General features: G+C 47.4%; 1 protein-coding gene across 2 annotated transcripts in view; it reads right to left on the bottom strand.

Annotated features, from left to right (window-relative positions):
- LOC143357036 (Krueppel-like factor 6) overlaps positions 1 to 26,866 on the bottom strand; it is a 444,831-nt gene extending 417,965 nt beyond the window's left edge. Inside the window, exon 1 of one of the 2 annotated variants that reach the window (XM_076793197.1) lies at positions 25,194 to 26,866. In XM_076793197.1, coding sequence (XP_076649312.1) covers positions 25,194 to 25,295 — 102 coding nt within the window. In that variant the 5' untranslated portion in view covers positions 25,296 to 26,866. The remainder of the gene's footprint in view (positions 1 to 25,193) is intronic. The other variant, XM_076793195.1, reaches the window with a different exon arrangement.
- Between the last annotated feature and the right edge of the window lie 213 nt (positions 26,867 to 27,079).

The following is a 27,079-nucleotide window of genomic DNA, read 5'->3' on the forward strand; positions in this document are numbered from 1 at the left end:
ACCGGCGCGGCGTGTGCGTGCGTACATGAACGAGCGGCGCATGTTGTATCATTGTCCCTTGCGAAATTCGATACGAGTGACATCGATACCATCGAGTGCGAGACCGTGTTTTCGTTGCAGCCGCCGCGCCGCGCCGCGCCGGCCGGTCTCCGCAACGTTCGCAGACGAGGAATCGCGACGCAGAGACGCGCGTCCTTGCAAGTTCAACGGGTTCTCTAATCTGTCGGCGTTGCGAAACGTCGGCCACCATTCAGTCTGATTGAACTACGAGAACCAGATTGACCTACGCGCGACGAACGCGCTGGGATGACATTGTTGATCTACTCACGGTCAATCAGAACTTGCCTCGAAGCCCAGTTCCTCGGCCGAACACGATTTTTCATTGAAGAGCGCAATTCTTTGCATCGATGGGATGTGGCTTATGCTACTGTTCGGAGGCTAGGAGCTGGATGAGTATACGAATGAGAGTCCCATTGATGTTCAGTGGCCCCCACCACTGCTCAGGGTGCGCTGGCTCCGCCTACTGCCACGCGGGACTATCTAAAGCTTGGTTAAAGTCGATTTTTCATTGAAGGGCGTTTTGTAATTGTTGGCCTCAATGGGAAGCGGCTTATGCTACTGTGCAGGGACTAGGAGGTAGCTAAGCATGAGAGTGAGAGTCCCATTGGTGTTCAGTAACCCCCACCACAGCTCAGAGTGCGCTGGCTCCGCCTACTGCCACGTGGGACTGTCTGAAGCTTGGTTGAGGTCGATTTTTCATTGAAGAGCGTTTTGTAATTGTTTGCCTCGATGATAAGGGGCTTATGCTACTGTTCAGGGACTAGGAGGTAGCTAAGCATGAGAGTGAGAGTCCCATTGGTGTTCAGTAACCCCCACCACAGCTCAGAGTGCGCTGGCTCCGCCTACTGCCACGTGGGACTATCTGAAGCTTGGTTGAGGTCGACTTTTCATTGAAGAGCGTTTTGTAATTGTTTGCCTCGATGATAAGGGGCTTATGCTACTGTTCAGGGACTAGGAGGTAGCTAAGCATGAGAGTGAGAGTCCCATTGGTGTTCAGTAACCCCCACCACAGCTCAGAGTGTACTAACTCCGCCCACTGCCACGTGGTTACTGGCTGAAACAGTTTCGTCCCTCTTCTGTTAGCTAAAATGTCATCACTAGGATCTTTTAATTGTTGGATCTTATAAATGTATTTCATAAAAAGTTTATAAGAAGCGAGGAAACCTATTTTCTCCAACTAAAAGTTGCTTTTTACCATTTCTTGTGGTGACGATAGAATGAAGATGCTACCAGTCTCTGTTGACATGCAGCTTTTCTCGTGTTCAACAGTTTTGTGCAAACCACAACCGCCTAATGATCCGTACTCCAGTCATCGCGGTGCATGTAACAGTGCTGGAACGGAGCGGACAGCTATTAGGATCATCGACAGTCTCTGTTTTCGAGAGACCGACTATAGTGCGAGCTATCGACAACTACTGGCAGCGTCGTTTCCCCGGAATGCGACTTGGCTGACTACGCAATCGAACGTAACCGTGCAGAATGCGCAGTAGGTTACTGGGTTTCGGATCGAACGGCAATAATTTATAGAGACGAGAACGCTGTGCGCTGGGTCTTACCGAAAATGTTCGTTGATAGTGCAAGTATAAATTAGCTGAAAAGCTATTGCCGAACAAATTGCACACCAATACTAACGGAGCAGCAGAGAACGAGCGACAGCGGAAGAGCCGTTTAATTTTTGGATTTTTCGAGCTGGCAGATGTTTCCGCGTCGCCGCGGTTCCACGCAGGCGAGCAAATTCACGCGGAATGCGTGCATCGCGTCGTGACGAGCAACCTTAATGTATTTACAGAGCTGAAACCCATTAACGCGTGTCTGCCAGTTGTTAACGGCGTAGCTGGCTGGCTGGCTGAACGAGGAGCCGACTTATCGTTTCGCTTCCGGCCGTGAGAACGCCGTTACGTTTCTCTATGGCTTAAGACGCCTAACGATCGGAGCCATCCTGTCTCTCTCTCTCTCTCTCTCTCTCTTTCTCTCTCCCTCTCTCTCTCTCTACAAAAGCTATCCAACGTGTTTGTCGCGCGACGACACCCGGAATTTCCGCGCCGATCCGCTTAGCGAACACCGCCGCGCGATCGAACGCTGAAAATTTTCCGAGCAAAGATCGATGCAAACCGATTGCTATCGGCTCTGGCCGACTCCGGATCTATGGGACGGACAGGTAGAGCTACGGGACAGAGAGATAGAGCCATGGAGCAGAGAGATAGAGCCGAGATAAGCGACCGGAATCAGGGAAACCGGAGAAAATTGAGTGAGAGCGATAGAGAGAGAGAGAGAGAGAGAGAGAGAGAGAGAGAGAGAGAGAGAGAGAGAGAGGGATTTTAATTCCGGCAGCCGGGGCCGAAATTTCGTGCAATCGAAATATCGGCGCATCAATATTCATGATCACTCTCCCGGCGACGGAATCGACTCTCGGGCCGGTTGTGTAACGAAAATAAAAATAGCCCTGGCGGAAATAAGACACCGCTGATATCGTTGCCACGCGGACTCCAGTAATAGCTGCCGGAGATTATGGCAGGTGAACCGGTAGATAGAGCTCTATAGATTCCGCGTCCCACTGAAACGAACGCTCTGTGACTTTGAAATGTGCTATAGGAATTATTTCACTGAAACAGGAGATTGTTATCTTTGAGACCTCTGCGGGGTTTTGCTTATAGACCCGTGAATTGGATAGTTCTTGGTATAAATAATTTGTTCAGTTTACAAATTGTGTAGCGTTAACAGACTCCGTGGAAAATTGTGGAGATTGCTATCCAGGCGATAAATGTCGACGAAACAGAAGCTGCTGCATCCCGTTTCGATGATCGCGGCGAATCATCGGACAGGTGGGGCACGTATTAGGCTCTTGTTATCGATCGTCGATCTGCTTATCGGCGGATCGGAAAAATTCGAGGTAAACGTACTAGTTGCGTAGACGAGTCTATCAATCATACCAGTTACACGTACCATTGGCCATCAATCAAACGGCAACAGTATCGCGTGTGTTCCACCCCTCTCTCCCCTCCCTCTCTCACTCTCTCTCTCTTTCTCTCTCCCGCGTCTTCTATTTATATTTTCCCTCGATTCTATGCTCGTCGGGAGTCACCGGCCTGGCTGGCTGGCTCGCTGGCGGCTCGGCTCTCGTCGGAATCGATTCACGCCGGCAAATTTATCGTGAAATCGCGTCGTCGCGAATTACAAGCGACGAAGTGCTATCCAGCACGGCCCGGGGGTGTGAAACGCAGGGGGAGAGGGGATGGCCGGTCCCAGCCCAGGGGGATGAAAGGGGAGAAAAAAGATGAGAGACGTTGAAATATAGAGCGTGCCTTTCGCGCTTATTACGCGGATCCATTTATTCCGGACGAATCGACGGCGACCGAAATTAGTGACACCGACGACGACGACGACGACGAAGGCAGACTGCGCCTGCTTCCAATCGGCGAAGAAGGTCCGACCGGATTCCAGGTGTTCCGTTTAATGCGAGAATTTCATTCATCATCGAAGAAACCAGACGTCGAATTAGGCGGCCGAGACCCCCGATGCTGCCGCAGGAATTATGGCCGAGGCCCGTTCGATTAAAAAGATGGAACGCTTCTTTAAGGGAGCGTCTTCTCCCTCGGCGAGAACGAATTTCAAGGATAAATTGTTCGCAGGAACTAATCAGCGAAAGCATGAATCCCGCCATTTGGGGAATTTTTGGAGTCTGGATGATAAATCGAATTGAATTTTGATTTGACACTAGGTTTACGGGACCCGTCAAAATGACGGGTTCTAATATTTTTAATTTACGATCATTGACATTGTGGAGATCCGTCTACGTGGAATTACTCAACAAACTTATTTCCTTAGGTATATATTATTTTAAAAATGGCTGAAAACCTTCCTCTTATTTTTATAAAGTAATGTGAAATACTCGATTTTAATGCTCCGTAAACCTAGTGTTAACGGGGTGGTTTCTGCAAATGAGAAAAGGTGAACTTTCGGAATTTCTTCGGCAGAAACGATTCTACCAAGACTTCTGAAACTTTTCACACTTCTCGAACAACGTTTCCGAATACAAGAGAAATTTTTTTTCTTCTAAAACAATACGTTCCGTCCTGTAAGAAATTGTTCTAACAGTTTCGCGTTCGGTTTTCTCAGCAGAGTTGCGGCCTAGAAACAATTAATCAGCCCAAGAAAAAGAGCCTAAAAACGAGCCTACCACCAAAATGAAAATAGAACCGGGACGTCGGAAAGAATCCACGGGAAGGTCGGCTATTCTTAGGCTCCGTGCCGCAGCCAATTGGAAAGGCAATTGTTTTCGGATATTCGCGGCTCCTTAAGCCTAAAGAGAAGCGGCGGCGGCGGCCGTCGTTTCGTTCGTTTTTTGAGCGGAGCAACGGCGCGAGTTTCACGCTCGACGACGCGGGAGTCTCGTGCCGGCGAGGCCGGGGGCAGCTTCGATTTTTCCGCGGGGAATCGCAAACGACGCGTTTAGAAACCCGGCCTAAAGGCGCCGCGCTATACTTAGCCGAGTCGCTGTTCCCCGACCGCTAAGAATAACTGCGCGCCGTGTCGTGCTGTAAACAAACAAAGACCATCTGACATGTTTCCGAAGTCGAGCGGTGGCTCAACAACCAACCTAGAGAGCGCATGTGTTCGACGATTACGCTCGTCGCCGTCGTTGCAATTTCGCTGGCGCGCGTTCGACGAACTTCTTTTCCCCGAAAATTTCACGGGAGAACGTTGCACGCGAACCGACTATAATTTCGACCGCGAAGTATCGTGTTTAGGCGAACGCGCGCCCCCACGATCCCGGTCCCCCGGCTGCATATAAATGGTAAATATTTGACGTGTAACGTTGCCTCCAACCCCGAGTCGACCTTTGTCCGTCACTCCGACAAAGTGGCCCTTAGAAAACACCATCTGCTACATTCCCCGAGACCGAGAATTAACGCGCGCCGACTCGGCAAACAAGAAATTGTCGGCCCGAAATTAGGCGCCCCCTGTGCACGCTTTCTTTCGAGGGATGACGGGCGAATGTCCAAGGTGACATTTTTCGAAGCTTCAACGGCTCGCGATTTCTTCGGGAGGCTCTTTAACCCATTAGCGTCATAAGGAAATAGGAAAAGAAGGCCCAGTATCACCAAACGTTTTTTCTTATTATATTTACAGTAACGAGCAGAACTGAGTCTACACTATTCGAAGCAACATAACTTTTGAAAAATTAGATCAAATGACTTGAATTTTACTGAGAAGTTAGAAGGATTAGTTTATTAGACGAGGTGTACAACATTTTTGAAAAAAGTTTCAATTCGTCGGAATCTATGAATATGATCGGAATAGTGTAGACTCAGTTTTGCTCGTTGCTGTAAGTACAAAATATCAGAATTACTACTTTCGTCTCCAACAACACCCTCCATTTGTATTTTTTAGTTAACGAATAGTGAGCAACAAAGTTGAGCGTATGCATACGGCTCCGATGACAGTGACCAGGAAAATTGAGCGTATATATACGCTCCGGTGATAGCGACCAGAAAAATTGAGCGTGCAAAATATAGACGCTAATGATGCAAATGGGTTAACGAGCGAAATTTGCTGCGGGAAAGTGTAGCTGCACAGTTCGTTTCTAATTTGTATGCGGTTGCTGAATCGAGGAAGCCGTTTGACAATTTTTAACACGATACTCGTCAAAATCACGGGACCTGATATTTTTTAATTTAGAATTATTGTAAAGCCACGAGTATTGTATTGTAAAAACCACGAGAAATGTTTCGAGAAATTTATTTCTGGCCGTAGATGCGTATCTATATGCCGATCTATTTCCACAGGTTTCGCGATCCTCGCGAAAAGCCGACCGTCCGGAGAAACCAGAATCGTGTCAGCCGAGCAGCCGTGTTTCCGCTTGCAATTCGCGCTCGGCAGCTAACCACCTAGCAGAGTTCTCCTAACGACGTTTACGCGCAACGCAAATCCCGATTCCTCCTATTTAGGACGCGTGTCTTAATCCCGCATCGGCTTGCAACGAAAAATCCCGACGACGATGGAACAACGGCCGGGGACCTTCGGAACAGTTCCGACACATTTTCCGAAACGATTACGCTCCCGACCTCGATTCCGTTTCGCGTCCGCTTCGAGCTGGCCCCCCGACTCTCTGGGAATTTTATCGCGCTGCGAGCAGGTTGTCGAGAACTTCTCTCTTTCTCTCTATCTGTCCTCCTGGCGTGTTTTTTTTTTCGCGCATCGATCGATGCTCGTTTTTATCAGTCGCCGGGTAGTTTCGCGTCCCCGTTTCCAACATTTGCGCGAGCCCGCGCGATTGCGAACGGCTCCCGCAGCCGACATTAACGAGAAAGCAAACCGGCGAAAAACTAACGCAGAAAATGCACGAACTTGACGAACAGGTTGTCGCCGCCGACCATTGTCGTTTGTCGGACGCCCGCCTGCGCAGGAGGACGATAATAGCGGCGCAATATAACAGCGGAACGAGAATAGACGATGATTGCGAGCGTAGTTTCCCGGCGAGCGAATCCGAATTACTCGGAAGGACGTTTCGCTGGACAGCTGACCACGGATCGAACGATCCCGTTAATCCAGCGGGCGTAGAACCGAAATGAAAATTCGAATTCGAGAAAAGGAGGCACAAGCTTGCCGAAAAGTTTATACGACGTTGGAATTGCGATCGAGAACCCAAAAGCTGCGGCAGGAAGAAAGCGAAAGGTCGTCCACGGACTCTAAGTGACCGTGGAGCGCAGCCCATTTGGAAAAATTGCTATAATGCCTGCTCAAGTTGCACGAAAACCATGGGTATCCACGAGCGTCTAGATTGTACAAACGCATCTCGCAACAACCATAGAAGAAAAGTGAAAATAGAGTCAGAAACTTTAACACGTCAATTCCTGGACAATCGCTACAAGAAATCTAACAAAATCAAGATAATTTAATCATTGCAATCAAAACTGCAGAGCTGAAATTAACAGGGTCCCTGCTTATCACAGTTTTTTAGATTGTACAAGTGCAGATCGGTTCGAGACACTGTGTTATGAAAAATAGTCGAACAATTCCATGTATAGTCAATGCGTTACTATTGAAAAATATTAAAAATCGCATCGAATTTGCTCGGCAGCGCCCAGAACGCGAGAATAAAAGAGTGAAAGAATCAACGTCGTCAGCCGAAGAAAGATTCGACTCTGAAAATGGTTCGACCAGAGTGAAAGTAATCTTGAAACTTTTAATTAGTGCGCGCTATCTTATCTAATCGGTAGTACAAGTTTAAGCGATCGCGACGACAAATTGGGCTCTCCTCGTAGTCAGCGACGGTGTCAAGCGAGGATCAAAGATACCGAGCAATTGAAAACGTAAAAAAGGAACCTTCCGAGTGAGTGAGAGAGAGAGAGGGAGAGGGAGGGGTCCCCGTGTCATCAGAGCAATTAGAGCTCGGTAATTTATCGCCGTTTATCGGTGAAAAGGCCGCAATCGAGCGGACAAGCGTTTTTCGTTCGGTGATATTGCGCACGTTCGACCATACTCTCTCTCTCCCTCTCTCTCGGTGGCTTTGATAAATTTTATAATAGGATTATATTTCTTTTCGTCGCGGTCATGCTCGCGCACGCGCGCGCGTCTGTCGCCGACAAAACGACCGCAAAATTTGTCCGACCGATCAAACCGGCGGACCGAATGACGGATAAAGGGGCGAGGCGAGGAAGACCAATTTGTTTTTATCGGTCCTTTGTTTCTCTCTTCGGTTTTGTGCCACGGTCCCACCCCCCGCTCGGACAACCCTCCGCGCTTTTGCGAACTGCCGAGAGAGAGAGCTCGATACGAATCGGTTCGCGCGGAGCGCGTTAATTCGAGTGCGACTGTCTACGCAAATGCTCTCCTCACGGTTCTGTCTTCGATTGATCAACTGGGCACTACAGATTCGCGCGAGTGACACTCCGGGCCAATTTTTGGAACCTTTTCGGCGCTGAAATTTTAATCGTCTCGTTTATGTGATTCTATGAAAATGATTTTATTGCATCGGTAGTTTGTTCCATTGTATCGGAACAATTATATATTGGTAGTGTACCTTGTGTTCCATTGTATTACGAGCATGCACGACTACGTATGCAAGCCCCGTGGCAGTGCTCGAACAAAAATGTTACAAAGGTTCGTTCGACGCTCTCGAAGCAGATCACAGCTAGACGGAAGGCTTTCGTACTCTGTTATGTATGTATTATATTATAAGTCTTCCCATACAGACTCTATTCAACGCGGGTCAAAGAGGAATTTGAATACAATGGTATTACACCCCGCCGTACATGAACAACGTACGACGCGAGTCGTGTGAAATACTGGTACTCTTCATCATCTTCTCTCTGCTATCTCTCTCTCTCTGTTAACCCTTCGATGTTCAAGTTCAAGTCCGACACGAGTCTCGCGAAGAATCACTCCGGTACAAAAGCTTAACATATCTAATCGAAGTCATGTTTCTAAAACAAGCAGCCTGCAGTCAATACGTCTTACCTGTCTTCAACGAGAACATAATCTCAGGTCTGGACAAAGGACAGGGATTTGGTTGCATACAATGAAGACGAAGTCACCTATGCTAGATTTATCAGACGACTGGGTTCGTACAGGTAGGATGTGCAATTGTTTCACAAAAATATGTAAAGAGAAACAGTCTTCTAAATCTAGAAATCTTACAGATCATTTTGACGATAGAGGCTATACTTTTCATCGCTGAAGTCCATAGATGATAGTATGGACTTTACTACTAAATAATAATAATTGTCTCTAATTGTCTGCGCTCCTATTTTACCTAACCAAGGGGACCCCACCAAAAATGATACTGAAGAGAAATCTGTAAACTACAATAGGGCAATCAACGATGCAAATGTGAGATCAGGGTCGCCAGATCAGCAACCCCCACTCTAATTTCCCCAACGCTTAGGGGCCCGGTCACGTGACGCGTCCCCGTCGTGTATGCTCTAGTACTGGCGAGAGAGAGGGGGTAAATTTTTCCCCTCGATTCGTGCACCCTCCCCTCATCCGGCGACACTGTGTAAAATCAATTGTGCAGATGTAGTGAAATTCAGGAGCTACAGTAACGAGCAAAACTGAGTCTACACTATTTGAAGCAACATAACTTTTTACAAATCAAATGACATTTATAAAAGTGGAAAAATTGCCGTTTTTCACGATTTTCGACTTAAAATCGCACTTTCAATCGTTTGTAACTCGTAAACGAATTAACCAATATCGGTGAAATGTTCAGCATGGATATAATTTATTCGAGCGAATCAAATACATTCTTTAAATTTTCAATACAGGCTCAGATAAAAAAGCTGAAAAAACCAACTTTTACTATTTCTTTTGCGATTCCGACCAATTCAAATTTTTTTCAAAAATTTCTTACACCTCGTCCAATAAACTAATCCGTCTAACTTCTCAATAAAATTCAAGTCATTTAATTTTTAAAAAGTTATGTTGCTTCAAATAGCGTAGACTCAGTTTTGCTCGTTACTGTGTGTGGAAGGGACCATGAAGTTCGGTGACGGCAAGAGTAGAAGAAGAAGCGAAGCCGAAGAGAAGGTAGCAAGGCAGCAATAAAAGAGTATCGGGAGCACCGGAGGGTGAACCTACCCCAACCCAGAGGACACGTATCCTTACGCAAAGCCACGAAGAAACACGAGGCGTGGGTTTCCATCGCGGGCAACGTCCTTCCAGCGTGTCTGGCGAACCACCACGCGGTCCGGCCCGTCCACCGACCGGTTTGATCGGCCCTGTCGCCTTTTTCTGTCGGCTTTCCCAAGCGTTTCTCTCGTCTGAGTTCTCTCCACTCGCAGCGGTCCGCTCTCGCGACAAACGAACCTACAACACGTACGCGTGTTCGTTTGTCCCTCCTGCGGTTCCCTCCCTTATTTCCGGTTTCAATCCGGCCGACCCGGGTCCCAAACTCCGCACCAAAAAGACCTAGCACCGAACCCAATCGACTAGTAGAAATTACGTTCCCGTGTCCGGTATTGTATCAATTTTATTGCACCGAACTCGGTGCACGAAATCTTACAAGTTTAACGGCGCTTTTGAAGTCGGTAGTTTCTGGAACTGTTAGGTTACGTGTTTGCGTCTAGCTCGGGATTCAGATATTTTCGGAGTATTTCTAGATTTATCTTAAATTAAATCTTAAATACTATCTAGGTTGCGTTATGGCGAGCGTTATGTTTGTTTTATTTTATTTTGGTATATTGTTATTTTATATTTTTATGTCTGTTTTTATTATACTTAGTATATTGAAAAGCGACAGTAGCTCTCTCTCTCTCTCTCTCGGTGTATTTAGTGGTCTGCGATTTTGCGAGTTGAAGGAGATGTGATGTAACGGGATTGTAACCCTGAGGGGAACAATAAATGAATACATACATGCAAATACTATCTAGGTTATGACAATTGCAACTCTGAAGAAGCCGAGAGATTGAAAGAATTTTAAAATGTCGACGTTAAAATGTCGATTTCTATCTGGTCCCCGCATCTTGTAATTAGTGTGAACAATTTTCATTTTGACAAAGATCCACAGCCTAGTGCCAGCATCCAACACAAACAATAGAAATTGAAGAAGTTTGAGCGCAGAGAGACATCTCCATTCGCAACCAGAAATTTTCTTCCGTTGCAAACGATGAAGAGGCTCCGCTAATCATCGTGGATAGGAAGAAAGAGGAAAGTTCGCGCAACGGAAAGAAACGAGAGAGAATATCTGCGTTTCGGGCCCGTTGGCCCGCCTCTCTCGCTTTCGCCGGGTCGTATCGCGTAAACGCATCTATACCCCGTTGCACCGGCTCGGTAATAAGTTGTACGGATAGGAGTTCGATTAACCTCCTCGTGACCCGCGATAAAATTCAGCCGAACAACCTGGCCGAATTGATTAATGCGCTGCGTAAGCGGCCGGCTCTGCGCGCTGCGCCTCGGCCGCGACGTGTTGACTGCTCGCGTGTTCTCTATGACTCACCGGGGCTCTGCATGCGCCGCACGCTGCACACCTCGACGCAGCGAAATGCGCTCGTTATATCGCGAGCGTGCAACGCGGAACCCGTATCTCGATGAAATCGTTCGGATATGCGCATAGATACCCGCGAATCCGGGCCCCCGGACCGGAGAAAACCGCTACGGAACCGTGAAGAGAATCTGGTCCCGTGACCCTATGACGCTGCGAGCATTCAATCTCGCTAACAAACCGATTATGCTAGTCGTTGCCCGCGGAAACGGCCCTACTTTACGATGCCTGCTCGCCGCGAGTACGGAAACTTGGAGAGGCCTGAGAGATCAAAATTATAAAATTGACGGGACCGAATTTATTTAGATTTTGTGCGGTTCCAATTTCCCAGGAAAGCACCTTTATAATTTCAGTAATTTGAAAATAAAAAATCTGGAACCGGTGGTAGGTCTAGTGTTAAAATGATTCCCCTCTGATTTCTGCTCTGCTGTCTTCGAGAAGCGAATGACTGAGTGATCGTGCGCTTTTCCAAAAATTTTTATGACTCTTTTTCAGTGAAAAAGTTGGTGTAGATTGGGGGCAGAGGTTGACGAGGGGGTTTGGTAAATGTTATCGCCCCCGTGCTGAATCAATTTTCGTTGCGGAGCACGTCCAGATGATTTCAGTATGGAGGAATTTGTAATCGACTGCGTTTATTCGATTGCAATCGCTCCGAAGCAATTCGATAGCGTGGGTCATTGGAGACTCTCGAGGCATTCGGCGTGTTGCCGACCGCGCGGTTAAATTATAGTCGGATTCAGCTGATTCGACGCAAGATTGCATTATTAAGTTGGTGAGCATTTCTTCGCGGTTAGCCGGCAGACGATTTTTCCGTTCGACGTGTCGATTTTCTGAAATATTTCTTTCCGGACACGAGACCCGATCCCCACCCACGACAAACATGGACGCGAACCGTGCATCGGATGACCGCTGTAAAGAAAATTGCTATGCACCCGCGGACTATTAAAGCGTCGTCAAACTTCTAACGAAGTTAATTGCAACGCTGGCAAGAAAACGCATACATTATTTCTTCTCGCGCGCGAAACGATCTCAACGATGCAATTCTGCAAAATAATGCAACCGTGCCTACAATGAACACAAATCGGTAGATCTGTGGATCGTAGCTGGAACTCTCGGGTGCCTACAAAAAATTACAATGTCGATTATTTGCATCATCAAACTGCTAACGAGGCTATCTGCGACAAAAGAGGGTGTGCAAAACGATTTCAACGATCCAACTCTGCAGAATTATGGGTGTCCACGTTTACGATAAACATCGGCCGGTTAAAAGAAAAAGTTGCAATGCCACGAACGATTATCGATAAGAGGCAGCCAACACCAGCAGCTCCATCAAGGATCGTGTAAAATAAAACGATTTTTGACCGGAGAAACGAACGCGCCGCTCGGTAAACTGGTCGGAAAGTAGCTCGGCGATTAGGTGGACTCTCGCAGTCGGCCGACGACGATGGCGAACGAAAGACGATCGGCCCCGCTAACAGGTAGAAAGGTATCGCAACACCGTGCTCGGGACAAAAGCGAAATTCTTCGCGGTCTCGGAGCCAGTCGAGCGACAGTGGCGAGCATTGTAGCGTAGGCAATAAACGAGAAACTCGGCGCGTTCGTAACGACTCGGCCAGGGACAGGAACGGGAGCGACAGGACTCATTCTGGCACGCGCGAGAGGCATAAAACGCGGCGTGCCATCGTAGTGAGCGCACCGGCGAAACTCAGAAATAAACTGAGAGTCTCCGTTCGAAACGAACCAACAGAGAGAGAGAGAGAGAGAGAGGGGGAGGGAGAGAGAGGAGAGAACGTGATAGAGACCGCGGCACGGGTTGGAGTTGCTTCCCCCTGAAACGGGAACGAGGGATAAACAGGGAACGAGAGCGGTAACAACCGCGAGAACATCCTGCGTTCGAGGTTTTCACGGGACGCATCGATATTTCCCATGCGTGGCGAGCAAACCGAGCGCAGGATTTCGTCCGACCCGCTGGGAAAGTTCAGCTCCGAGAGCCAGCTTTGCAGTCGCATTTCTTCCAGCATAGGAAGAAAAAGAATTTTTAAGACAGTTACAGCGCCAAATTCACTTCGCGTCGATCATTAATCCCTTTGCGACGACCTGTGTGCGTGGTGCACTGATTCTGACGAGTGTTTCAAAATTTGACACGAGGTCAGACTGCTGGAAGCAATTCGCATGCAATCTTGTCAAGGATGTAGACTTTTTCCTATTTTCCCCGGCTGCCTCGAAATTGAAGAAAATTAATCGAATAATTCGTAACGATTGCAGATCGTCGGTTCAGAGGGACTTGATTAGGTATCTCATTATCCAATATGATAGAAGGGGGAATATCAAATCATTCGCAAAAGTTTGCATGATAGGTATGAAACATCGGTACAATGGAGAACGAGAAAAATAACTGTACGTACGAATTGTCTGAGTTGTTCTCGATTTAGTGGCAAAAATTGCTGCAGAGTTGAAGGGAATATTTTAAGCAGTGCTTCCAAGAATTTTCTTCCCAGATTATTTTCCGCGAGATTTCAACATCTGGAATGAAATGCGTTTTGTTTTCCAAAAAAAAAAAAAATGGACGTTTCATTCGAAACCGTGGTCGTTCGACGATCGACTTTCGTTGGGCCGATCGAAGGGAAGCTCTTGCGCGGAAATATCGCAAGTTTTTAGCGACGTGCTCCCTCCCGAGGGCCCGGCGGCTGGTTTCCGAGCGATTTAGTACCGTCGAATTGGATGGAGACTCAACCGTGTGTATTTCCATAAAAAGCGTCGACGATAAAAATCACCGAATCGCGGGACACGGGGATATATAGTGTGTTCCGCGGTTATCGCGGAGAAGTAATTTCGAATAAATAACTCGGAGGTATTTTTTTGCCGGTTTGGAAAACAGAAACAGTGGGGCGCACACGCGCGCGCGCGCGCGCGTGTGTGTGTGTGTGTGTGTGTGTGTGTGTGTGTGTGTGTGTGTGTGTGTGTGTGTGTGAGGGTGGATGGTTCCAAGCGAAAATCCGCGCGCGCGTAGATTGAAACGATACGCGTAGTCGGCAAACAGTAAATTTTTGTCAAATTTATTTCGCGTTCGTGTGGCGGATTTCCGAGGTTTATGAGCAACGTAAAGGGCGGAGAAAAGAGCAAATTCTAGGGGTGGATTTAACCCTTTGACAATTGTTGACACACGAGGGCGCTCACTTTGTCACCTGGATCCAATAATCCGCAATAATTTTGCGATTGACCGAATAAAAATTTTCATGCTTTTCCGAGCCATTGGAAGTCGTTTTAGATCGCTTCAGGAGCGATGCTCGACCAAGGGCGTAAGTTCTGGGGGTGGCTTTAAACGGCACACGACTCCGCCGACTTGACCAAGTGCCGTTGCACCGTTGCCAGTCTCCGACGGCAGCCGGTGTGTCTCCACTGTTCCTCTTGTTGCCATTGAAATAAGAATATCCGGACGCACAAAGGCGTTTTCGGTGAATGGGCCTGACGTAACGCTTTTGTCTCGAGCACGGGCCGACGGTACGCGACTCTGTCCCGTTCGTATTCCGACTACCGGCACCGTTTCCACCCCCCCCCCCGAACCCCCTGGAACCACCTCAAAAACCCCCCCTTCCCGTTGCGCACCGTCGACACCCCTCGGCCGCCTCTGGGCCACCGATGCGCGCAATGGAACGAGAAACAATGGTTTCCTCGGTACAATGGCTCGCAATGTGAGTGATGCGAAAGATGCCATTGTAGCCGTGGCTACGGAACGTGGCATTGTTAACCTTCGATGGCACAACCTCCTTTTCTACCTTACCGATCCGCCGCGCGTTTTCTTCCCGGCCGGGCCCCGGCGCGCGGCGTGTCCCCCAAAACTGTCGTAATTCCAGACGTCCGCCGATCGAATTGCGAGAGTTCGCCGATTGTTTGCTGACCAAAATTATCGCATAGCTTCCGACAATTTATTACATTATGCCTTGCGGTTTTACTTCTCCCTTTACTTATCGCGCTTCTTACCAGGCTCTTCGTCAAATTTACGTCCCATTGCGAAAGCAAGTTTGTGGTAGAGTGACAATGGGGCGTTACTGGACGGTAAAGCCGGGATAAGGGGCGTTACTGGACGATAAAGCAAGGATAAGGGGCGTTACTAGATGATAGAGCAGGAATAAGGGGCGTTACCAGACCACAAAGTAGTGATAAGGGGCGTTACCAGACCACAAAGTAGTGATAAGGGGCGTCACTAGTTGATAGAGTAGGTATAAGGGGCGTTACTAGACCAGAAAGTGGGGATAAGGGGCGGTACTAGATCACAAAGTAGGGATAAGGGGCGTTACCAGACCAGAAAGTGGGGATAAGGGGCGGTACTAGATCACAAAGTAGGGAAAAGGGGCGTTACTAGACAACAAAGTGGGGATAAGGGGCGGTACTAGACCACAAATTAGGGGAAAGGGGCGTCACTAGACCACAAAGTAGGGATAAGAGGCGTTACTAGATGATAGAGTAGGGATAAGGGGCGTTACTAAACGATAGAGTAGGGGATAAGGGGCATTACTAAACGATAGAGTAGGGGGTAAGGGGAGTTACTAGACGGTAAAGTACGGGTAAGGGGTGTCACTAGATGATGAAGAAGGGATAAGGGACAGTATCAGACGATAGAGTAGGGGTAAGGGGCGTTACTCCACAATAGAGAAGGGTCTAGGGGCGTTACTAATTCTACAGTTCCAAATTATACCACCTCGTTTTCGTCATAAATACATGAAATTCAATTTATCGATAATCCAGTAGGTATAAATTAAAGGACGATTAGGACAGGAAAGAACAAGCGATCTTGCAATTGCATTCGGTGTATCAGGCGTTCCCAAAGTTCCGTGTCGTCGTTACACTGCATCGTGCTCGCCCCTCGCATCCCCAGCGGACCTCGATCATTCTCGGGATCTTCTCCCCGTAGGAATGTATTGTACGAACGAATTTTCAATCTCGCGGATTCGCGTGTTCCCGGTTATTTATGTCGGCCGTCCATAAAATTGGAAACGAAGGCGCGCGAGAAAGAAATACGGTAGGCATGTACGTACGTGGTACGGTGTGCATGCATGTACACGCGCGAGTCCCGGGTGAAAGTGGCGGGAAAGAAACTCTCACGAAATTCCCGATAGATAAGCGTTGCGCCGGTCGGTCTCTCGAGAGAAGGCGGACTAGCAGAGGAGAACAAGAAAAAGGACGAGACGGAGGAAAGCATGCGAGCAACCATGCAACACAGCAACGCCAGCGGGAAAGAGATTGTCGGCAATACACGCGACTCGTCGCCACGGACCAGGACGGTCTCGGTGAGAAGGGATATATAATACATATACAGGGAATTGTGAAACGTGCACGGCTTACGTGTATTGTACGGGCACACGCGCACACGCGCGCACGCACATCGTAAAATATCGCGCTTGGGCCGAGTGTGTCGTAATACGCGCGACGCGACGTGGAAGCGGCGACTACGTGCAGAAAGAGGAAACAAAAATATCGCCGATGCCGCGGCGACTGTCACGACCGGGTATAATTCATGCGCGGAAAAGTTTCGCATCGGCGCGGCGCTGGTTCCGCGCGAGTTCTTCTTCGCGAGTATCATTTGCTGCTTTTACGCGAGTTTCACGCGTGCTCGTAAAACACGCAGCCTAGCCGGCGCGACACAACATCGTTAAAGCACCGGTAAACAAGCCGAAAATGCTTCGGCTCAGATCCAGTGGAGGACGGGTCTGTTCTGACCCGGCTCGACAGTTCTCGTTCGATTCGATAAGCTGATCGAGGCTTGTGGCGGAAAAGTTGAATCAGCCCAGTGTTAGGTTACGCTGCAGCTCGTGTACTATCTCTCATGCTTTTTCGAGTCACGACGCTGTTCAGAATGATCCATGAACGTCAATAAAAATCTCACAAAAATTGGTGCTCCGAACTCGTCATTATTGTAACGCTTTATCCAGCGACCATTGTTTCATAATTTTCGAGTCTGTGGCTAAAATTTTTTTCAGGAAGCTCGATGACGCGCTCTAATAATTTTGTTTGGGATTATTATATAAGAGAATATTTCTTTGTCTCTTTCTAGTACAGTATAATTATTGAAAATCCTATTAGTAGGTAGATAGAGCGAAAGCAGACTATACTCGAATATCTTGAAAGCAAACGGAGCTAGAGAATCGTTTGATGAATTTTGAGAAAATTCCCCGTTTTTCGAAACGGTGGGTTTGCAGCATCGACGGCGAATCTTTCAGCGAAGCCCGGATCAATATTTCTATCGCATCGGTTTTCCCCGCTTCCCTCGAATAATAATTATCAGTATTAATACACACATCGGAGCCGGTGAAACCCGAGTCCCCCGCAACTTTTCAGCTCGTCACGTAGTATTTTAATTAATGCGATGCGAACGGCATATAATTATCCGGTAACCAATAGCTGATTACAAACAGGCGAGCGCGAGAGAGTAATGGGGACGGAAAAATGCGCGGTAATCCGAGAAACGGGCTGGCGATCGTCGACGTGTACGCGATCGGAACGATGAAAAATTCAATTTACCGTGTGCATACGTACACGCACACGCACACGCGCACGCGCGAGCGTACATATATTTTAAAATATTCTGCGGCGAGCAAGTCGACGGATCCTGTGTCGCGAGTTAATCGACCGGTCGAAAACAATGCCGCAGAAAATATTTATGCCGCCAACCGAAACTGGCAACCGCCGATCGATCGATTATTCAACGCGTCGTTGCATTATTTCCAGCGAAAAGTATTTCCACGTTCGCCGGGATAATTCGCGAAAGAAGAACGAGGTAGTTTGGCCCGCGTCGTCGTACCCGCGGCAAACTCGCATATTGCAGGCATGCTGATCCGCTTAGCGTATCAGGAAATGCATAATTCATCGCCGGCTCGATACGTGGGACGTATTTCAGTAATTGCATCAGGTGTTAGATGAAAGGAAACTCCGGCAAGGTCGCCCGGCGTCTTACATTCGTTATTTTCATCGTCGATTCTTTCCCTGCTAGGCAGCGTCCCGCGCGCGCGCGCGAGCGCTCCCCGCAATTATCGTAATTATCCCCCGTGTAGACAGCGTTCCGAGAAACGCTATTTATACGCTCGAAACATAGGAAACCGATCGATCGAGTCGCATCCAATTACCGGGCTGGAAAAGTCCCGCGAATTTTACCAATTTGCAATTTTCCACAGCTGCGAGTTGCAAGCCGTTCAATTCCGAACGTAATCGGTTGCGTTGCGCATCTTCGTTTGTAGCTGGTAAACAACGTTCTAGAAAAAACAGTGTCTATTTACATATTTGTATATCCTACGCTATGATCATCTCACAATTTTGCTACGAATCTTACATTGCCTTCGGGAAGTACAAATACTACATTTTTTGGTCATTTACGCTTCTAATTACTCGGCTGGAAAAGTAAAATTTTACCAATTTGCAATTCCAAGCAGCTTCGAGTTGCAAATTCTAAAACAGTTTTTGCAAATGCTAATGAGCGCAGTCATCTAAAGAACACTGTGAATTGGCACACATTTACGCATCTTGAATCATACTACTATTCAGCTATGAATACTACATCTTCTTCGGGAAGTCCAAATACTAAATTTTTGGGTCCTCTACGGTTCTAATTACTGGGCTGGAAAAGTACAATTTTACCGATTTGCAATTCCAAGCAGCTTCGAGTTGCAAATTCTAAAACAGTTTTTGCAAATGCTAGTGAGCGCAGTCCTTTAAACAGCACTATGAATTAGCACACATTTACACATCTTGAATCATACTACTATTCAGCTATGAATACTACATCTTCTTCGGGAAGTCCAAATACTTTGGGTCCTCTACGGTTCTAATTACTGGGCTGGAAAAGTACAATTTTACCAATTTGCAATTCCAAGCAGCTTCGAGTTACAAATTCTGAAACAGTTTTTGCAAATGCTAGTGAGCGCAGTCCTTTAAACAGCACTGTGAATTAGCACACAGTTACACATCTTGAATCATTCTATTATTCAGCTATGAATACTATGTATATCTTCTTCCAGAAGTCTACACCACGAGCACAGATTTATCACTCCGCGATCTGCACGTCGAATAGAGTAACAAGATTTAAGTAAACTGTAATTTCCATCAATTAGAAAAACGGTTATTTGCATAAAGATCTACAATCACGCAGCTAACTATAGACGGGCGTGATTTAATGGCGGCGTTCAGTCGCACGCAACATTGTCTTCATCTATTCCGCGCCGACTTCTGCCATTCTTCGAGCTTGATCACCTTCTCGCATACTTTGTATCGGCTGCTAACGCGTCCAGTAACTTTTGCTTCGAAATTAACCGTGGAACTGTATGCAACGCATCGCGCAACGATAAATCGAAGGATAGGATAACATTTTTTCGTTTACGTTTTTGCCGTTCCTCAAGGTGTTCGTCTTTTTGCAGGCTTCTTGTTGGTTACTGACATATGCCAAGGAAATTTTTCATCGATAGAGAACGATTTCTCATTGATCTTGGAGCTTAGACTGTAATGCAAAATCGGTCTAAAAAGTGTTGTAAAATTTTGCCGTTCTTCAAGGTACGGTGAATTCTCGATATATGTCAACAAGGAGGTTCTTGCCAGTGTTATGTTTACACTCCCCGGCGTCCGAGGGCTCTCGTGTACCGCGCGGTAGTAGGGATAATTCCGAGACGTTTATCGTTCAGGCCTGGGCGACATATATAGAGAAATCGCAGTACACAGCTTCTGTTGCAGTCTTTTCAGCTTTATATCCGTTTTAAATGGATCGCAGGGCAGTGTCGACGATCGGGAATCTCGCGATTCGAGTTTGCGTCGGCGGCATAATCGAACGGAATGGCTCGATATCGGCGTGTTCGTCGAAAATCGGTCGAGTTACATGGTTTTTGACGGGCGGGCGCATCAAACGCTCGTTTCGTCGCCGTCGATGATAATTGCCGGCGAAACGGGACCGTGTAAAGTTCCGAATACAAGAATATACAAGCGAGCACCTGTCGAATCGCATTATCGGTCACGCGACCAACGCTGTCGTGTTGTCGATGTGACCCAGCCATCTGTTCGCCTATCGGATGACGCTGTCGATGTACATCATCGTGTTACTTAGGGAATGGTCGCCGAAACAGCTCCGGGAAAGCACGTCTCCCTCTCCGCTTCTCTTCCCTTTTTCGTCACGTTCCGAAACGTTTACGCACGGAACAAAACCGTATATACAATAATTCACGTTCTCTCAACTTTCATGCGAAAAATCCCCGGGGCGGGGGATTAATCCATCGAAATTTGAAATATCGAGGCGCGTTCGAGCTTCGAAGAGCGTTCGATCGCTGTACAGCTCTTCTGCTCGAGAGAGAGGGAGAGAGAGAGAGAGAGGGGAATTAGCAAGTAAAATGACGAGGATGACTGCCTCCACGTAATCCCGGGTAAGATCGCCGTCTTAATCCCGAGACTGCATTCAAAGAATTCTTTAGAGTGTCCATCCGAGCGAGAAATAAATCAATGATCCGAGGATGTTCGAACATCCCGGAAAATTCCATTGTATCCGCTCGGATGGGCCCGATAAAACACGATTCAAAGACCGGTCCTCAGGAACTCGACCTTTGCATCCGCCTAATCCTTGTTTCAACAGAGAATCTACAGATAACTGATAAAACTGCGCCAAACAACGTCCGCCGGCAGTAAACGAACTGTTTTCGAAAACGCTGGAGACACGACTCCATCAGGTTCTCGTTTAATTTTTGTGCTGATCGCAATTTCAATGGAAGCACTTGCTCTCGTTAAACTATTCGCTTTGAAGCGAGCGTTTCATCGTTATCTGAAGGCCCAATTAAACAGCCAGAAATAGCATGGATGATAAAAGTCTTGTATCCCGTTTCTATTTCGCCTGCATAAATTGCACCGGTTCCGCGGCGGTCTCTGCGGCAGCCTATTGGTCGGCCGCGTTAATAGCGAGACTGTAATTAAAGAAACGAGAAAAGATGTTAATCGACGGCACCGGGAGAGCTAGAGATCGTAGCTGGATCTCGCGCAAGCGATCTCGAAACAGGACGACATCCGGAGGCGGCGGCGGTCGGGTGCGCGATGTGTTTCTTGGCCGATAATAAAAACAGCCGATCGTACGGGTAATTAACGAGAAAGAGGAGAAAGCGGGTAAAGTGGCGGACGGTTTTCCAGTGGAAACCCTTCGAGACGTTCAATTAGGCACGGTGCCAAACTAAACCGTAGTCTCCTCCCTCTCCCCCCTGCCCCGACAATGTTGCGCAGGTCAAATGTCGAGTGCCAAGCGCGACAAACCGAGATTTCCTCGCCATAAATTTCGCTCGCGGGCTAACGATCAGATACGCCATCGGTAATTAAACCGACGATAATTGAAACGCATTACGTAAACCGCTCGCGATAAAATCGCACGATACACAGGGAAGAGGCCCCGAGGAAAGAAAACGCCTCGACGCTGCTTTCACGACCCCGGATTCGAAATGTCTTTGCAATTAGCTTTCTGACCTACCCCGGGCGCACTATACTAATTCCTGATTGCTTTCGACGCCGGCTTCTGCGCGAAGAATGAGCCGCGCTAATTACCGGTTCAGCTCTGTCGTCGCCGGTGAGTCACATTCCGAGCTAAATTTGGAGGCTCTGGGAAATGTTGAAATTCGAAAATATTTTTCCTGCCCGGTATTGTAATTAGCACGATTTCCATACTGGTATTTGACAGTCGTTAGTAGAAAATTTCTTTCGTTCAGCAGAACATTCGTCGACCACGAAATAATATAAAAATAAAAGTAGATTGCATTGTATTATGAGAAATTCGTGCGGTGGAAGAATCCTCGAAGACAAAATGAATTGCTAATGCGCAGTCTAACAATTTGCCAGCAGGATTTATAATTCACAGAAGAGTAAAAAATAATGGTGCCTCGTAGTGGTTCATTTTTCACCGGCATCGGCCGATTCATCATAAAAATTGCGTCGGAGCGAATTTAATGAAAAAGCGGAGGCGGAGCAAGAAGGATTGTTGCTCGAAAAGAAGCTTACCTAATTAGAAAGGAATTCGACTTGATTGCACAAGGGAAAATGTAGCGCAAGGTTGTGGAAATTTATAAAACAATAACCGCGCCGCGCTCGTTTCCGCCGAGAAATTTCTTTTGTATCACCGTTCTTAAAAAAAAAACCTCTGCCTCCTGTCCCGTTATATTCCGCGTAATATTCGCTTGCATTATATCGATGGTCGCGACGTTATATAAATCGAAACTTATCAATCAGTTATCGGCAACTTATCAATGATGGCTAGTGGTTACCTCTGTAGACTGACGTCGGTGTCGAACGAATTTTTCCAGTTTTTCAGCGACCGACGGATTTTTCGTCGCGTCTGATAACGAGTTATAGTGTTGACATAAACGAACAATGTGTATTTTGAAATTCCCACGCGCGCGCGCGCCGTCCTGGCCGTCGATGATGCGACGGAACACGATCTCTTATTGAAAAGCTGCATGTTTATTAACTGGGAAATAAAATAAACTGCGCGTTCGCTGGATAAATAAACCGTGGGAAACTACCTTGTGCAATAAAGTGCAATCAACGCCGCGGACGTAGAAAAGCAAATCATATAATGCGCCGGCAGTTACTATTATTGGAATCCCGTTCGATACTTATCAAGACCTAGAAAATTTCCAATTTATCAGTTGAGTATTCCCACTTTGGAATTTTTACAAATTAATTTCGCTATCACATTCGAAGCATTTCACATCGGGTGTGAATTTTTACTGATATTCGCCAATCACCGAAAAAATCTGCTAGCGGAAGAGATTAGAATAGTCGGTGGACGTTGTCCATTTTGATCGGCGGGAAAGAGGGAACGCAAGAAAAGGCTCGCGGAGATACAATTAAAGGGGGGGGGGGGGAAAAAAAGAAAGCGATGCAAATTGGCTCCGGAACGGCCGGCGATCGTGATAATAAACCGTTAAGTTGCCGACGCCACGCGGGCGCGCACGGTGCAACCAGTGACGTCACTCGTGCCATTTTAACGAAGCGAGGAAACTGTTGTACTCCGGCCTGAGATATTGAATGGGGAATAAGTGCGTCCCCTCCTGCCTTCCCCGGCCACTGGAAGGTCATTGCACACTCGTAAACAAACAGGACGCGCCGTCCATAGTACGCTCGGCCGCGTCACTGAACGTACACACCGATCTAATACCTTGGCTTCAAGGTCGTCCAGTCATAATGCCCGGCTGCATATCGGTAATCGATTTAAGTGCCGCCAGCGTCGAAAAATACCGGCGAAAAATCCGACCCAATTTCGCGGGCACACCGAACAATTTTTCAAAGCGAGACCCTTTCAAGGGCGGACTTTTTTTCAAGGCCGGAAATGAATCAATTCATGCGATTCTAATCTCTTTGTAATTACGCGTTGTTGCACTACGACTTTCGTAACATTTTCTCCGAATTAGAGTTGGTTTAAATAAACGGCATTGTAACCAATATATTCCGACAACGAATCTACATTGTAAATTATCTACGCTCTGCAGTCTTTTTTATAGCATCGACATACAGTATGTTGATGTGTCACCACATTCTGATCAAACATATCGCACAATGTCAACGTATGGAATACTCGAGAATGACGTTCAAATAAAGTTTATTTATTTAAGAGATTGTTCTTTCTCTTCGACTTGTTTTTACATGTCATTACCTAACCGTTTGTACTATAATTTCACGATTTTAATGGAGGAAACGTGTAAGAAAATGGACTCTTTCCCGGAATACCATTTCGAACGCAGCTTTGGTTCAAGGGCAGATCGTAGCAGATTTAAATTGCAAAGCAAAGATGGCCGGGAGTATTATTAACTTCCGAGCGTACTAAAAAAGAATATAAAAATTCTCGATGGCAATCTGGCTTGTTAAACCGCCCGTGTTCACCGAGGAGCGTGCAATTAGTTTTATTTCTTCACGCCATTGAGCCCGCGAGTCGTGCACCGGGACGGATTACGGCGTTGACCGTTAGGGATTCGAACATAGCGGTCGAGGTTACTACGAGTCGGCTTTTCGCGTTTGAAATTCACGGTCGACGATCGCTGTCGTTGACGATCGCGCCTGGTAACGCGAGACATCGTCTTTCTCGACGTTCCTTCGCCTGCACGAAAGGGTTTGACCCTTTACGGTCCAACGTGTCCCGTCTCTTTCGGTCCAGAACTTGTTTCAACCTCGCATAATTCAATCACACCCCTCCTCAACTCAACCAACCCATTTATTACATCGATTGGAAAACAATAGGATCGTTTTCCCGCAGCGTTGTAATCGTTGCATTATTTTTACTTCACGATCATTTAACCGTTTGCACTCGAAGCTACTTTAACTCCAAAACGAATCATTTCTTCCGACCTAGAATATTACCCTTCTATACATTTGTTTTTTCATGTTATACATACGAAAATGGTGCAATTTACTCGTAGAGTACTGAAATGTTTCGTAATTTTTTAAATACAAACAAATTTAATAATGTAACAAATATTTTCAATAATGATACAGCAATTTTTAGTGGTGACTCTGAAGCGACACTAGAAATTGTTGTGGCATTATTTCAAAGAAATCACAAAAAATATTACAAAATATTTATTACATTACAAAGTTTGTATTTAACAGATTACTAAACATTTAAATATTATACGTGGAAATCGGATCAGTTTCGTACGAATAAAATGAAAATGCTCTAAGACGGAAGAAAAATTTAGCTTTACAATGAAAATAGCGCCGAGAGTGCAAACAGTTAAATTTTAAACCGCTTTAGCAAAAGAAATACATAATTATTAATTGTCCTCGCACACTAAATATAGCGCTACGAATTTAACAATAGATTTACAGGAGGCGCCAAAGCGACAAAATATTTTACATCTACCAGAAATTACTCTACAAATTAATTTCTCCGCAAAAAAGTCTGCAAAATGTTCAGACCATGTTTTCACAATACATGCCCAAAGATACGAACCCGTGTGTACAAGGTAACACAAAATAGTCGGTTTCAGTGCCGGGTAAAATCATCGGGACAAATGAACCACGGGTGCAGAAGTCGATGCATGGTCTGACCTGTTCGCTACGGTACCAGAAAAGGTCAAAGTCTCGGTCGAAGTCTCGACCGCCGTTGCAAAACGTTGTGTTCGTGTTGTGTGTACAGATGTGTGCGCGTTCTTACCTGTTGCCAATGATCCTCGAGCGACGGCTGTGCGGAAAAGTATCCGGTGTCGTGTATGTCCTGCAACTCCCTAAATATGTTCCCACTCGGCAGGATATCCATGGTTACTCCGGTTTTGCGAATGCGTTCGTAACTGGTGCGTGGAACTCCGAGGGGGGGTGAGGGGCGGGGGGTCACAGATAGACGAACGACGACAACGTGTACCGTCGAACGATACGGAAAGACGAACTATACCACCGGAGCGTGGCCGGTGATGTTGGAGCACACGGTGTCGAAGGGAAATCAACCGAACCGGACACGGGAGGTTTCGAGCGAACCAAATAGAAGAACCGTGGTCGCGAGGGCCGGTACACAACGTCGAGTGGACAGAGAAAGAGACAGAGAGAGATAGAGAGATAGAGAGAAAAAGAAAGAGAGGGAAAGATAGAGACGTTAGATGGCAACGCGGTCACTAACTGCACGCCGATACGCGGCTCGAACGCACGCACGTACACGCAGCAGGTAGTGGTACGCACACGTGCTTATCATCGAAGAAGCACCGACACGGTGGTCACAACGTCACGCCGTGAGCAGGACGACCGCGACACACACACGAGGGTAAACAGGGATAGAAAGACAGAGGGAGCGTGTATATAGAGGGAGAGAGGATAGAGAGAGAGAGAGAGAGAAAGGGAGGAATATACACCGAACCACACGGTCAACTCTCTGTGTGCGAGAACGCGAGAGAGGGACCCGGCTAACCGCTTCCTTTTTCCGCGCGCGCACAAACACTACGAACACCGTTGCCTTCGTACCGTGAGACCAATATCACTCTTTCTCTCTCTAGCACGTTGCAGCGCCTACCGGCGTTTTACTGTTGCTGCCGCCGCCGCTGCTGCTGCCACACAGGCCGGCGCTAGTACAATCGTCGGAAAAGCACGCGGCACTGCACGAACACGATATATATATATATATGTATGTATGGAGAGAGAACCGGCTGAGGGAGTGACAGAGGAGGAGACACTCACTGGAACGAGGCGGCTGGTTGCGCGACTCGATGCTCTGTCTGTTCTTGATAGCGTCGCGTACAACACGAGACACGAGCGACAGCATCCATCATACGTTCGACGCGATGACAACCGGAGGAATCTTTCTCTGACCAGCCGCGGATACGCGAAACGTCAGAACGCCGGCACCGGTATCGAGACCCGTTGTCCCTTCGATTGTTCTGTGCTTTCTTCCGTCTACGGTCTCCCTTCTGATTCTGTCACTCTCGGACTTCCCTCCGGCTCTATATAATTATTATATGTGTGTGTGTATATATATATATATATATGAAAAACGTCGGACGATGATGCTTTCACTTCCCACTTCGCGTCCTGTTCCGAATTTCGAAAAACTCTCGTGTTACCCACTGAACACACGCGGCTCGGAAGTCGCGACTACCGGCGTTCTCTTTATTTCCCTTTAGCCCGCGACACTTTCGATCAAACGAACGGGCGTCGCGTCACCGTTTTTCCCGATCGGCGTCGTCGTCTGACACGATCGCCGAATACGATCCAGAGACTGTGGACAGGAATGTCGGTGGTGGATCGACGGGGCGATCGAACACCTACGAGATTACTTTAACACTCCGCAGGGAGCGACGATATCCCCGAGCGTTAATGCGTACAGACTCTTCCGCGCGAGCGCCGAAGAGTGACTGACGTTCCTTTACCATAACTGTACGCGAGCAGGGCCGAGCAACGCCGACGAGGACCGAGCGCGCGCTCGCCTGCCGGCGACGCTGTGTCGCGGCCGGCGGCCGCTGCGCGTCGTGGCAGCACCGATCGGTGGCGTCGCGACGCCGTTTACCTTTAACACTATTCCTACCGACACTTCACGTATACCTGTTCCTACCGCGACCG

Source organism: Halictus rubicundus, chromosome 9 (assembly GCF_050948215.1).
Source record: "Halictus rubicundus isolate RS-2024b chromosome 9, iyHalRubi1_principal, whole genome shotgun sequence".
Lineage (NCBI taxonomy): Eukaryota > Metazoa > Arthropoda > Insecta > Hymenoptera > Halictidae > Halictus > Halictus rubicundus.